The 15,311-nt window shown below is 41.3% G+C and overlaps 1 protein-coding gene across 2 annotated transcripts; it reads right to left on the reverse strand.

Moving 5' to 3' along the window:
• Positions 1 to 9,448: 9,448 nt before the first annotated feature.
• LOC146671258 (V-set domain-containing T-cell activation inhibitor 1-like) lies at positions 9,449 to 14,359 on the reverse strand. 2 transcript variants are annotated; one of them, XM_085405145.1, is made up of 4 exons: positions 13,814 to 14,359; positions 13,580 to 13,615; positions 10,665 to 10,949; positions 9,449 to 10,543 (listed from the first exon to the last, which is right to left on the reverse strand). In XM_085405145.1, exons 1-4 carry the CDS (start codon positions 14,166 to 14,168, stop codon positions 10,386 to 10,388), a joined length of 834 nt encoding a protein of 277 aa, XP_085261271.1. In that variant the 5' UTR covers positions 14,169 to 14,359; the 3' UTR covers positions 9,449 to 10,385. The 2 variants fall into 2 exon arrangements, with proteins under 2 accessions (XP_085261271.1, XP_085261273.1); XM_085405147.1 differs by lacking the exon at positions 13,580 to 13,615.
• Positions 14,360 to 15,311: the final 952 nt, after the last annotated feature.

Here is a 15,311-nt window from a genome sequence, read left to right on the forward strand (position 1 = left end):
GGACTTCTGGCGTGCTAAATCTGTGGACTTGTTCCTTGTATGTTACTATCAGTTTAGCTGGTGGTACGATGCCACTTCTCAGTCCCATCTTCCAGAGTTGTTGTCGTACCCCTCCAAACTTCTTCTGTTGTTTGTGCACCTCTGTGGCGACGTCCTCATAGAATCTCACCCTTTTGTTCTTGTACAAAATATCCTTTTTCGATCTTGCTGCTCTGAGCACCATATCTTTCTGTTTGTAGTTAAGAAAGCACATTATTAATGTTCTTGGAGGTTCCTCAGGCTTTCTTGTTGGGCCAATGCGATGTGCTCTCTCGATAACCAGAGGGCTCCTTGACGTGTTCAACTCCAATACGTCCGTTATCCAGTTTTCCAGGAATCCACAGGTGTCCGCGCCCTCTTCTCCCTCTGGAACTCCGACCAACCTGAAGTTATTGCGTCGGGATCTGGTTTCCAAATCCACTACTTTATCCATCAGTGCTTTATTTTCTTTTTCTAATCTTGAAATGGTGGTCCCCATCACCACATGTTCATCTTCAACATTCGAAATGCGTTTCTCCGTTTGCTCTACTCTCCCCACACAGTCAGATAATTTTTTCTGCATTTCGTTCATGGCTGCCACAACCTCATCTGCCTTGCTGGAAAACTTGGCCACTGCGCCCTCCAGCTTGTCCCAAAGTGCAGTTTGCGCGTTTGCAAGCTTGTTTTCAATACCTGCAAACTCCTCTCGTATGGCACGCTGCAACCTCTCCTCCATGTTGCCACTATCCGCGGGGTCGTGTTCGCTCATGGTGGCTGGCTTGTTAGCTGCGCAGGTCTCAGACGTGCTAGCTTCACCGCCAAACACCGATATCTTGGTTTGCGTGGTTGACTTAGTCTTCTCCTTGGTAATTTTACCAGGTCCAGGCATCGTGGGTCTATAGCGTATTTCGTTTTCGTGTTTTGGAGCGTTTTTCCTTAATTTTAAGGATTTAGCAAAGTTTCTTGCAGGAGCAGTTCAGAGCTCAACCGATTGCTACGGTGACGTCATCGGAAGTCGTCGTGATTTGGATTTTTATTTAAAGGTGAAACCTTTTTTCTTTTCTTTTTTTGCCAGATTAGACATTTTGATTAATTTCATTGAAGTATACTTTAGTTTTTTTGTTTTACTTTGATGCTATAATAGATGTTTTTAAAATTTAGTAATATTTAATACTATATTGCATCATGGCAAAACAACAGTCTCCTCAAGCTGCTTTATACTGTAAGGTGAAAACACTACAGTAAAAGCCAGAAAACCCCAACAATCCAATGATCCCCTTTGAGCAAGCACTGGGCGACAGTGGGGAGGAAAAACTCCCTTTAGGAAGAAACCTCCAGCAGAACCAGGCTCAAGAAGGGGCGGCCATCTGCTGCGACCGGTTGGGGGTGGGTGGGCAATCTCAGTCCACAAGGGCCGGTGTCCCTGCAGGTTTTAGATGTGTCCTCCAACCAACACAGCTGATTTAAATGGCTAAATTAGCTCCTAAACATGTCCTGAAGTTCTCCAGAGGCCTGGTAACGAACTAATCATGTGATTCAGGTGTGTTGACCCAAGGTGAGATCTAAAACCTGCAGGGACACCGGCCCTCGTGGACTGAGAATGCCCACCCATGATATAGGGAGACAAGATGAAGTATACTTCTAATGGCCTATTTTAGCAGTTAATTTTTAACAATCAACTGGTGGTAATCCATCATCAGAATTGAGGAAAGGTGGTGTTGATGGAGACTCTACAGGAGGATTCACTGGGGAAGCCATACCTGCACTTCTGCCAGGGTGTCTTGGACGTACCTGAATAAATGTAGTTTTCCCTGGAAGTGGACGAGGATTAATCTGAGACGGAGTCGGAGTCTCCTCATAACATCTCCCCATCATGCTTCTATGGACCAACGGTGCGAGCTTTTGTCCTTTCTGTTTTTCTAATTTAAGCTGGAGTTGAACGTCTTTCACTCTAGATTTTAGATGACCTATCTCTTTTTCTTCATTGCCAGCCTTTTGGATAATCTGGTTCACTGGTCCAATGAGCTCCTCTCTTTGTCTGAATAAAGCGTATTCGAAAGACTTTACCATATCATTGTACTGCTTTTTAAATGATTCCAGCTCCCGTGTTTTATCTAGTAAAGCTGCATCTAGATCCTTGCATCTGATACGTAGACAGTTCAGCTGTTTTTCAAGAAACTCCTTTGTTGTTCCAACAAAGGGGATGCCTTCCACCCCGTCTACGTATTTCGTTTTCAAGTTGTGGAACATATCCCTAAATTCCACCTTTTCTTTTCCTCTCAAGTGACCTGCATGTGGGAATGCCTTTTCAAAGGAAAAAACGCACTGGTACAATTCCTCTTCGAAGTAGCGCTCTTTCTTCTCCAGCCAATTCACTTTGGTTATAAATCTTTCCCGTTGCTTTATTGTGGAGCGCAGTTTCTCTACGAGCGCCACCTTTTCAGCCAGTGCCTGATTGTGTGCCATTTTTACTTTATACCTGTCCACTGCTGTCTTTCTGTGGTTTTCCTGCTCTGTGCTTAGGGCCTTTTTTAGGTCTTCATTTTTCTTTTTCAAAGAATCAACTTCATCTTCGACCATAGCCTTCATTTTCTTTTCCAAGGCCAGAGCCCTAATATTTCTCTGACATTTCCGTTTGATCTCCATATTCTGGGCCTTTTGGTCGTCTATTACTTTGCACATTTGATCTTTCTCGTCTGTTAATTCTTTCACGGTTTAATCCATTAATTCATTTTCGTCCTGTAACTTTGTATTATGTGTCAAAAGACCCTCAATCCAACACTGCAAGAATTGATGTTCCTCCTCGCGTTCATTTTTTTTTTTTTTGCCTGCCCCGTTTGGTTCTTTTGCCATCAGAATTATTGTCTAAAGGCGAGAAAAGATGCCCAACGGATTTACTTTACCAAATTGACCATCCCAGCCTTGCCGTAATGGTCTATTTGATTCATCTTTTATTGTTTATTTTATTTATTTTATTTATTTTTTTATTTTCACTTGCTAGATACGGGACTGACTTGAATGAGGAAAAGAAAAGGGAGAAAGGAAGAGGGGGGAGAAACAGTGGAGAAGAGGGACGGGGATAAAGGGCAAAAAAAACCTCCTCGCGTTCTTTAACTGCATTGGCGGTCACACCTGTACTAATTTTTACTCTTCTCTCAAGCTTTTCTATTTGGTTATCATACATTTCTATGACGTTTTCTAACTTTCTTTCTGCAGCATTAGCTTTGTCTTCGAGTTTTAGTATTTTCCTCGTAAAATTGCTGCATCTTATTTTTTTCCTCTTTGTGGCGTTTCAGTAATAATTCAACAACTTGGCTGTTGTGAAATTCCTGACGTGCCACCTTTTCTTTTTCTGTTTCCAGCAGTCCTTGCAGAACTTCGAAGTCTTCCTCATGTTTTTCTTTAAGTTCAGCCAGAGTTTTCTCCGTCTCTGCGCGGAACTTTACGAGAGCTTCGTGGTCATCTTTTATCGAGTTTAACTTATCTGAGATATTTGTCCTGTCATCCAAGACCGAACCCAGCATCGTATTATTCTGCAAAAGTTCATTGTTTTCTTTTGTTAGATCCTCGATCCGTTTCTTATTGACTGTATGGAGTTTTTTGAAGTAGTCAAGCTGTTTTAAGCTTTTCAACCTCGTCGATCATTGGATGCAGTCTTTGGTCGAACTGTCTGGCATATGTTTCTTTTTCTTTTTCACTTTTGTTAACCATTGTTTTCAAGAAATTAACATCTCTGTCTTAGGTTTTGAACTCATTTCTGCTTTTTATGTGCTGTATCACTCCAACAAAACGATAGCTTCATAATCAATTCACTTTGACAGGTTTCGTCTATTTAAGGACTTGAACATCAAAGGATGAAAGGACTGTCACTATGACATCACCACGTTCTGTGACGTAATGTCATTAAACGTCACCACGTTCTGTGGTATGTGATGGGCAGTAATTAGTAACAGTCTTAGTTGTGCAGGCGGAGGCGAGACGTAGATGGGAAAGGAGAGGGGTCCGGGTGAGGCGTGAACGGAGTCCGAAAACATAAAAACTGTTGCAAGCTGGGCAGAGAGGCAGGTGCGTGGAACAAAGAAGCTGCGAGCAGACCGGTGTCGGACTGAGGTCAGGAATATGCAGGTGAAGAGCTGGCATCCAGCGGGCTGCTGAGAGCACAGGGAAAAACAGAATTAAAACAGAATTTAACTATGACGAGGTTCTACGTCTGTGAAGCCTTCACTAACGAGGGTTAGTCGACATCCTGGCACTGAATGTTTGAGAACACCGGCACGCTGGAATCCATTCAATTCAATATCCATTCAATATCAATCCAACCAACAAACCTGCATTAACCCAACCATCCATAAAGCCAGCAACCATCCCGCCAACATGCATCAACCCAAAACTCCAACCAGACAGCAAAAGGCTGGTTTGTTCCTTGTCAGCAGGGTCGATGTCCTTGGGCCACCCCCCTCCCCTTGGTTTAGTCCACAGCTTCTTGTCTCATGAAGTTTTGTGTTCACCTGAAAACAACAAGTAGCACCTGAGATTCACACAGACAGGCAATTCACACAGTGCACTGTTAATCAGGAGGTAGAGCAGGTCACTAATCAGAAGGTTGGTGGTTCAGTCCTTGGCTGCATCCCTTGGGCAAGATACTGAACCCTGAATTGCTTTCTGATGCATTCATCAGAGTGTGATAAAAAACACAGAAAAGTTGCTTTTATGAATGGGTGAATGAGGCATGTTCTGTATATAGAGATTGAAAATGTGACGTCACTCAGGGGTAAAACCGCAAAGAATTCTGGGAACTCGTGGCAAGAGGTACTAGCGCACGCAGGCTTTCAATTGAAATCAGTTACACAGCGATAAAAAGAAACACAAAAATGTCAAGAAGCTGTTGTATCATTAACTGCAATAGCCGGTCGCATGACAGCCACGGGAAGCCGACGGGTAAAGAGATCGGTTGTTATCGGATTACGTCGTTGAAGAGAAATTGTTCGAGCCATGTTTCCGAAGTAACAAAGAGGCGACTGGATTGCAGCCATTCAAAGACCAAATATAACGTCCCAGAACACTCCAGCTCACAGGTTAGTCTGCTCCAAGCATTCCCACAAAGGTCAGAATTTTGTTGTAGTTAATGCGTCATTTTTCTTAACATAATTGGTGATATAGGTTACAAGCAAGTCTGGCGCTGAACAGAAATTGTCGCGCTATGCTCCTTTATTTATTGTGCATAAATAGTGAATTGACCTGACACAATATTGCGTTTCGCTTCTGTTATTACCATGGTACATTGACAAAAACATATACTTTTATTCACAGGATAAAACAGTTGTTTTGTATCACTAATTGCCCAGTACGATTACAGCATACAGTATTATTGTCACTGCTACATTTCTGTGATGGGTACCAGAAATGATTTCTACTACTAATTAATTACCCTTGAGCTCAAAGGTCCTATTAATAAACGATTAACGAATGTGTATTTATGACGACGATTTGTAAGACTGGTAAACTTACCTTTGTTCGTACGATGGTCTTTACTTTCTACACGGTGGATTTTAAGGTCCTGCACCCATCCGTCGGTAAACTGTACCTGTGCTTGTTGCAGTGACCTGAAGTTACTAAACTTCACGAGTGTATGCACTCACTCCAAGAACCGTATAATTATAAATATGAGCGTGGTGAAGTTGGGCAGCACGCTAACGTATTTTGTCCCTCTGTGTGCTCGTAAGGGTCTAACACTTTCACTGGTTTGATTTTTTTCCTCGTATCTTTTCTTTGACTTTTCATCAAGTCTGTCTTTGTACGGACCGGCATTGTTCTCCTTCGTTTTGTACATACCTTTTTGGGGGGCAAAGAAAAAGCAAGAATTTATTGGAACCGAAGAATGAACGTTTTGCGGTGCTGCAAATGCTTGCATTTGATGCAGGTACTTGGATTGTTTTGCCACGAGTTACCGGCATGCAATGCGCGAAAGTCACATGGTCTGTCAATCTCTATAAGAACCAGTCTCTTTACTATGTATGTAATTTCAACCCTTTTGGCAATCCAGTTCAAGCTGTGTGTAGGTGATCAGTTACTGCAGGACCGTCACACTCATTTTAGTTCATGGACTGCTTCTAGCTTGATTTATCCTAGCCCAATACTAATAAGATAATAATAATGAATACTGTATTGATCCCCGAGGGAAAATCCCTCTCTGCATTTAACCCATTCACTCAGAGAAGGAGTGGGAAGCCACTGGGCACCCAAAGAGCAGTGCGTAGAGACAGCACCTTGCTCAGGGGTACCTCGGGGGAGCCGTTCAGTGGATTCGAACCCCCAACCTTCCAATCATAGGACCACCACTGTACCTACTGAGCTATCCTTGCCCATAACTCTAGAGTATTCACATTTCTCTGTGTAAAGGCGGCTGATCTGACAGTGTCCACGACTCATAAATAATTTCTAAAACTCATCAATAGCCTGAGATGTCTTCAGAAAAATAAAACATCTCCATCTCTACAAACTACAAAGAAACGCTGCAGTAAAAATGAAAGAAAACCATCAGCATGGCTCCTCAGGCTCACAGTCTATGATGGGGCAGGCAATTAATTCTCCCAAGGGCCCACATAAGAAACTGGGACTGGGAAGTTCTGGCAGATCACGGTCACATATTCTAGTCTTGTATCTCTATTCAAACTTTTTGGAATGAAGTTTAAGTAATAAGTTACTTAAGTGGCAGGTAATTTCAGACTGACATAAGTCATTTCAGTCTGCATGCATCAAAACCCTTCAGATTCATACAATTTTGTTTTTAACGTTTTCTGTAATAATTATTTTATTATTTGATTTTGATCATTTAGTTGATAATTATCCCATGATCTCTTGGGAGTGAGGCTCACCTCGTGCTCTGACATCTCCACACCTGTCTGCGTGGCCAGGTCCCAGTGGCTCTTCTGGCTGAAGTTGAGGGCCAGGCTTGGGTCCGGGTGGATGTCCACCAGCAGCTCAGCAGGCGAATCTGAAAACAGACACTGACGGCCAAACTCGCAGCGGTGCTTGGAGTAAGCATAAGTGTTTTCCATGCTGCCATGAAAACACAGAAGAGCCTGCTCTGTACTTGATTCTCTTAAGTACAGAGGTGGGAAGTGACGCAATACAAATATTTTGTTACTGCTGCATTATGTGGTGTGAAATTGTGCCTATAAATCAATTTCCAGTAGACAAAAACCTGTTGATGAAAGTCAGAGAAAGTGGTTGGCAATCTATGAGATTCAAAGTCAAAGCGTACTTAAAAGTCTATTCCTCCAGAATTTAAAAATATTACATGAGGCATAATGAACCAGAATGACTGTTTGCTATAAGGAAAGGACTTTACCCATTTAAGCTTTAAAACACCATGACACCAAAATAACTTGTTAGTTGTATAAAGTGCTTTGAGTGCTCAGATACAGTAAAAAACAAAAAGCGCTATATGAGAACTGGACAATTTACCATAGATGAGCCCAGACAAACAGCACATCCTTGTCTTATCCCCTTTTTGATTTCAAATATCGGACATGCTCCATGACATAAAGCTACTGAGCTGTTGATAGTTATATAGCATCCCAATTACCTGGTTTTAAGGAACGTGTGAATAAATCACTGTCGTCAAGCAGATGAGAGGCTTTTTATTAATCTGTACGGATCAGGTAATACCGCTCTTCTTCTCAGCTTCTGTCCCCACACACCTAACTTCCTTTCAGAATTCCTCCACCAATCACAGGGCAGGGAACAGAACGCTACCAGGTGCTACTCCGTACATGAATAGGTGTATTTTTTTTTCATTACTGACTTTGTTTGCCATATCTGTGCATCCTTCAAGTTTCCAAAAGCAGCTGTTAGGTCAGCTTAGTACAATTCAATATGAGTCCTTAACTACTGCACTGCTGGTTCACAGAATGCAGGTGGTCGCCCTCTGGTGGACTATGTGGTAACTGTATCTTGTAATTAGATTAACAAGAAAGACGCAAAGGAATAAAGCCATGAGGTTTAAAATGTTGATGTTAATCTTCCTTTTCTGACTTGTTTTTGATCCTGAACTTATATCTCATCTTAGCTGAAAAGAACTAAAATGGACCAGTGCCTGTGACATGCAAGAAGTAAAGCTGTTACTGGAGAATCATCCTTAACAAGAAAATCATCAGTGGAACAAAAAGAAAACAGACAGAAGCAAATCCTTCATCTTTATCTGCTGTGATGATCAATATCTGAGCTACACAAACATAACAGCCACACAAGTAGGATGTTTGGGTGCTTTTTATTTAAAAACTGCGATACAAATTTTTCATGTCATGAATTTGATCTTTTCTATTAATTCAGTAGTCAAAACATAATAATGATTAAACACATGGTAAAATATAATCAGCATTTTGATTGTAGCATTGCAATTAAGTATGTATAAGTAGTATAGTAGCATAGTATAAGTATGTCATTAGCAGTGTTGGGAAGGTTACTTTTAAAATGTATTCCACTACAGAATACAGAATACATGCCCCAAAATGTATTCTGTAACGTATTCCGTTACGCTACTCAATGACAGTAACGTATTCTGAATACTTTGGATTACTTAATATATTATCATGCTTTTTACAACTACGTGAATGTACTATTGCTGTGTGATTTATTACTGTTACTGAAGGTCCGAACCGTAGTAGGGACCTCTGACTAATACGTCGGGTTCCGTGTAGGGCTGTAGCTGAAAAATAGCTTTACTTTGTTGTCTGGGTCAAGTTTGCTAGCGAGAGACAGAGAGAGGCGTTGAAAGGCTGCTCCAACTGAACTTATTGTTTCGGATGAAAACACGAACACGTTGTACAGTCGAGTCTTAATAGCTTACTTACAACTGGGCTCGTCAGGCACTCTTCTTGGCTGCAGTGGTTATTATTATATTTACATGCTCCCAGCTCCCGTTTCTGCTCAATGACAACTCTACTTTTCCACTCGCCTTTTTCTCCCTCCTCGCGCTCACAGACACATAACACATAACCACGGTTGCCATGCTACCGCCTGGACCAGCAGAGCATAGCTGTCAAACAAAACCCAAACAGTCCTGACCCGACTCAATATTAAACAGGAAAGTACCGCCGTGTAATCATTTATTTCAACAAAGTAACTGTATTCTAAATACCACCTTTTTAAACGGTAACTGTAACGGAATACAGTTACTCATATTTTGTATTTTAAATACGTAACGGTGGTACATCTATTCCGTTACTCCCCAAATCTGGTCATTAGCATTATCAGCTTTAACAGCACCAACATAATTCTGAAAGTCACCATTTTTATTGCTTGGAATCTTTTTAAAGTCATGTTTACAAATACAGACAAACTCTCCACAAACAAACTTACTCAACAAAAAAACCAACAACAAAGTAAGGCAAAAATAAAAAGAGAATCTGATCAAGAATGTGTTCAAGTTAAAATACAATCACAGCAGTTTAACAGCTTTGAGCGGCTTCTGGCTCATACAAATTGAGCAGCTGAGCTGTAAGAACGAAAAGCAGCTGATTTTGTCTCCACCTTTTAAAGCTTTTTAAATTATGTACAGTCTGGTTCTCTTGGATGAAGACTCATAAGCTGCCTTTGAGTGTTACAGGTTCACGTTCTGCTGATTTTAAGGCACTGTGTGGTGAATCCACAGCCCAAAGTCTCTCATGGTTTACTGTTTTCTGTCTGTGGTTTGAGTCCCTGAGCTTTTGGAGTTTAACACTTGGAGATGATCACAAACCAGGTGAGACCCACAGTAGTTCACTGTGAGAGTGTCCATTGCTGCTTTACTGACTGACCCCAACCGGTCGCAGCAGATGGCCCCGCCCCTCCCTCAGCCTGGTTCTGCTGGAGGTTTCTTCCTGTTAAAAGAGAGTTTTTCCTTCCCACTGTCGCCAAAGTGCTTGCTCATAGGGGGTCATATTGTAGGATCTACTGTACAATATAAAGCGCCTTGAGGCGACTGTTGTTGTGATTTGGCGCTATATAAATAAAATTGAATTGAATTGCATGTTAAGCCCATCACCCACCCACTGACCTGCCCCTGGTGCTGATGGGACACAGCATTAGTGATCATACAGCAGGACGATAAGATGGTCAGAGTGTGGAGACAATCGCTCAGCACTAACATCACCTTAAATGTCTTCTTGTACCTCTGCGGCAAATAGATAACTCAGAGTTTTTTGGTTTTTTTTTAAAGAATCACTCCTTCTCTTTTTAGCTTGACAAATTAGATAAATATGCCTAGAAATACCTGCTGTAAAAAAAAGAACTGCAGCCAATCCAGAGCATTATGATGATTAAACCAAAAGATTCATCCATAAAATACTGAGAATTTTACACCTCACACATACTGTATGTCAAAATTAATGCTGAATATGAAATCCATCATTATTCTCACCTCTCTGCCATCTTCTAATGTACTTTATAACTACAAACAGAACTGCAGTACTCAGAGCTCCACCACAAAATGCTGCTACAACCACAGCCACTCCACAGCAGGACTTCAGCTCAGCTGTTTTCTCTGAAACACGTTAAACAAAAAGTTAATACAGCACAGAACAGTAGACAGAACTACTGTTAAACAGCGTCTATTTAAAACCTGAAAATTCCACCAAGAATGAGAACAGAAGAAGAAATCTTACCACAGTGAGGCACGTAGATCTCATCATCAGTCACATGGCTGATCTCCTGCTGTGTGGCTACACAGCGGAAGACGTTGGTGTCTGTCTTGGTCACAGCGATGAGGAGGGTGACGTAGTAGCGGTCTCCTCTGTACGACACCTGCGGCTCCTCAGCGGGAAGGATGTTTCCATCGCTGTCCTTCCACTCCACCAAAGGCTTTGGAAAAGCACCTGGAACCTCACACTTCAGCAGCGCCCCGTCCTCCGTGATGTTCAGGATCCCAACAAAAGGCTTTGGAGCTGCACCTGTGAGCACAGCATGAAGCTACAGCTGCAGCACAAGGTCACGGAGACTAATATACTGTTATATTATATACTCTGTATATAATTAGGCAAGTTGTATTTTTGAGGAATAATTTTATTATTGAACAACAACCATGTTCTCAATGAACCCAAAAACACTCATTAATATCAAAGCTGAATGTTTTTGGAAGTAGTTTTCAGTTTTAGCTATTTTAGGGGGATATCTGTGTGTGCAGGTGACTATTACTGTGCATAATTATTAGGCAACTTAACAAAAAACAAATATATACCCATTTCAATTATTTATTTTTACCAGTGAAACCAATATAACATCTCCACATTCACAAATATACATTTCTGACATTCAAAAACAAAACAAAAACAAATCAGCGACCAATATAGCCACCTTTCTTTGCAAGGACACTCAAAAGCCTGCCATCCATGGATTCTGTCAGTGTTTTGATCTGTTCACCATCAACATTGCGTGCAGCAGCAACCACAGCCTCCCAGACACTGTTCAGAGAGGTGTACTGTTTCCCCTCCTTGTAAATCTGACATTTGATGATGGACCACAGGTTCTCAATGGGGTTCAGATCAGGTGAACAAGGAGGCCATGTCATTAGTTTTTCTTCTTTTATACCCTTTCTTGCCAGCCACGCTGTGGAGTACTTGGACGCGTGTGATGGAGCATTGTCCTGCATGAAAATCATGTTTTTCTTGAAGGATGCAGACTTCTTCCTGTACCACTGCTTGAAGAAGGTGTCTTCCAGAAACTGGCAGTAGGACTGGGAGTTGAGCTTGACTCCATCCTCAACCCGAAAAGGCCCCACAAGCTCATCTTTGATGATACCAGCCCAAACCAGTACTCCACCTCCACCTTGCTGGCGTCTGAGTCGGACTGGAGCTCTCTGCCCTTTACCAATCCAGCCACGGGCCCATCCATCTGGCCCATCAAGACTCACTCTCATTTCATCAGTCCATAAAACCTTAGAAAAACCAGTCTTGAGATATTTCTTGGCCCAGTCTTGACGTTTCAGCTTGTGTGTCTTGTTCAGTGGTGGTCGTCTTTCAGCCTTTCTTACCTTGGCCATGTCTCTGAGTATTGCACACCTTGTGCTTTTGGGCACTCCAGTGATGTTGCAGCTCTGAAATATGGCCAAACTGGTGGCAAGTGGCATCTTGGCAGCTGCACGCTTGACTTTTCTCAGTTCATGGGCAGTTATTTTGCGCCTCGGTTTTTCCACACGCTTCTTGCGACCCTGTTGACTATTTTGAATGAAACGCTTGATTGTTCGATGATCACGCTTCAGAAGCTTTGCAATTTTGAGACTGCTGCATCCCTCTGCATGATATCTCACTATTTTTGACTTTTCTGAGCCTGTCAAGTCCTTCTTTTGACCCATTTTGCCAAAGGAAAGGACGTTGCCTAATAATTATGCACACCTGATATAGGGTGTTGATGTCATTAGACCACACCCCTTCTCATTACAGAGATGCACATCACCTAATATGCTTAATTGGTAGTAGGCTTTCGAGCCTATGCAGCTTGGAGTAAGACAACATGCATGAAGAGGATGATGTGGACAAAATACTCATTTGCCTAATAATTCTGCACTCCCTGTATACTGCAGTTACAGTACTGTTACAGGTGAGTGTTATCACATGACCGTAACCCACAGTGTCTCAGACTAAAGACAGATCTGGAGAAATCAACAGGCTGACGATGTCACTGATGTTTACATCTGCACTGTGTGCTACAACTCTGCACCCAGAGGCTGTGCACCATTCACTCATTTACACACAGAACTCTGAATAAAGCTTCAAATTCATGTGTCACAGAGAGACAAGGCCACACAACAACCTGTTCAGATTCTTCATGTTGCTGCTAACTGTGAGCTGTTCTGATTTGCAGATCTCACAAATCCATATTTCATTCCCAGCAGAACCCAGATTTGATCATTTTGAATTTGATGGCAGTTCCAGAAAATCTGAAGAAATCTCTGTGGGCAAGGGACTTCAATATTGTCCAGTCACAGGCCTCTTATACTGTACTTCCCCAAGATCATGCTAAACTGCACACTGGATCTATTAAAAGAAACATGGCTTCATAGCGGCAGAGTCTGAATACTGAACTTGGCAACATGCGGTGCAGATGTTTCACCATCATGCCTGTCACAAAGTCCAGCACATGCTCTCCTCAGCTCTCAGATGTTTATGGACCGCTGTTAAAAGAAGAGAGAATGCTGCACAAGGTGAACCTGACGCTGTACTTCCATTTTGGAGACATGTTGCTGCCATCAAATTAAAAAAGACCCCTTTTTCTTTTCCTAAAATATAATTTTTTGTCAGTTTAAACATCTGATATATTTTCTATGTTCTATTCTGAATGAAATATCATTTAATGAGACCTGAAAGTCGTGGTATTTTATTTTTATTCACATTTTACACACATTGGGGTTATAGATCAAAAACAGGGTTCAACACTGTTTCTCCTGATCTGTGCTTAAATGCAGAGCATCACAGACTCTGATTTACTGAACTGTTTATGCTGTTCAGTTCAACACTTCTCAAATGATGCTCAGGCCTGCAGAGCTGCAGCACACGTCGCGGATATTAATGACATCATCACTCACCTGTGACGTCACCTGATCGGTCCTTAAAGACACGTTCTGAAAGGCAACAACAACACGTTTTCACTCTGCATCATCAGCTTATCTCCTGCTGTTTGCTTCGTGGTTACATCTGTACAATCTAACAGTGAGAGCCACCTCAGCATAAATGCAGAACTCTGTTATTACATTATTGGAGTGAGTAAAGCAGCGATCTTAGTTGTGTTTTCAGGATGTTTTCAAAAATGAAAAACTCACCAACGATGAGTTTAATGTTGAAACGTTGTTGCTTTGGGTGAAGATGTGGAATAATACAGGAGTATTCTCCACTGTCGACCAGCTTGGTGTTTCTGATGACTATGGAGGCGTTACCAAGCTTCAACTCTTCTGAGAAATGTGAGACCCGACCTTTGAACTGCTCATCTTGTCCCGGACGTCCGTTATTGTATTCGTCGCCAGCAGAGTACAGGAACACCTCCTTCTGACCATCTTTCTTCCAGTCAAAGACCTCATGTTGAAGGCTCAGCTTGGTGCTGAGGGAGCAGGGTAAGATGGCATCTCTTCCTTCTGGGACCAAAACTGTGACAACTCCCCGCCCTGAAGGATGAAGCATATTTTAATTCTTATGTTTCAATAAGTCAAAAGTCCTAAAACACATGTACGTAACCTCCAATGTCTAAAAGACGTTTTTCAAAAGTAAAAAAGTAGATCCAAGTTAATCCCAGTTTTAACATAAAACAATATTTAAAAAAAAACGATTCAATTTGTCATCACAAATTAAATCTACTCTTGAAGAGCAGCAGAGTTAGTCCTTAAAAAGATGCTTTTTGCGTTTTTCAGTTTGATGTAATTTCACTTTTTTTTTCTCAGTCACCTGGTTACCCAGCATGCCTCAGTGGTATAAATTTGCAATATGACATTTGTGTCTGTGGTTCTCCCTCATTCAGGACACAGCAGACTTGAGTGCAGAGGGCTTGTTTGTTTGTTTGTTTGTTTGTTTGTTTGTTTGTTTGTTTGTTTGTTTGTTTGTTTGTTTGTTTGTTTGTTTGTTTCCGCTGGCCAAGGGACGCGTTTAATCCTTCCTCTGACAGAAAGTATTTTTCTATAGTGGAAATACACAGGACTGATACAGTAAACTCATTAATTCACAGTTAAATTGTCCGGTTGTATATACTTTTGTTATTACTACTACCAATACTACAACAATTAATAATAATAATATTATTATTATTATTAATAATAATAATAATAATAATAATAATAGTGATAATAATAAAAGTAAGAAGAAGAACCACTGTCCTCTCTTTTCTCCCTAAAACACTAAAGAGAGCTGAGAAACGTTGGAAACTATAAAATCAAACATATTTAAAGTTGTAGTTGATTAGCTGTTATAGTTTGTTCTTACCTATGCTGCCTTTTCTGACGTACAGTTTTCATTGTGGTTGAAAAGAAATGTTAAACCGTGAATTTAAGTAGTACAGACTTTACTTCGTTTTGGTCCACAGAAGTACCACCACCCGTAGGTTGGAAAGGCAAAAACTTCCTCTTTCACTCCAGAAAGAGGTCGTATCCAATAATCTGAGTAATCCAGTATGTATCTTTTATATTCTGGATTTATAAATTTTAAAATTACACATTTGTAACATAGATTAACAGCACTGTATAAATTTAGCTGAAAATAAAATTTATGATTTTTATTTTGGCCAGCACAGGTGTCACTTTTGGCTTCCAACCAAATCGTCTGAGATTTTCCCTG

The sequence above is a fragment of the Rhamphochromis longiceps genome, linkage group LG4 (genome assembly GCF_057381845.1).
Source record: "Rhamphochromis longiceps isolate RC_006_pf linkage group LG4, R_longiceps_female_GT1.1, whole genome shotgun sequence".
NCBI classification, from domain to species: Eukaryota; Metazoa; Chordata; class Actinopteri; order Cichliformes; family Cichlidae; genus Rhamphochromis; species Rhamphochromis longiceps.

Excerpts from the sequence above, each read along its gene's own strand:
- LOC146671258 (XM_085405145.1), bottom strand. The coding sequence starts at position 14,168 with ATGCTTCATCCTTCAGGGCGGGGAGTTGTCACAGTTTTGGTCCCAGAA. Across the intron at positions 13,616-13,813 it reads CAACATTAAACTCATCGTTG|AACGTGTCTTTAAGGACCGA; the intron begins GTGAGTTTTTCA and ends GTTGCCTTTCAG. Across the intron at positions 10,544-10,664 it reads GATCTACGTGCCTCACTGTG|AGAAAACAGCTGAGCTGAAG; the intron begins GTAAGATTTCTT and ends AACGTGTTTCAG.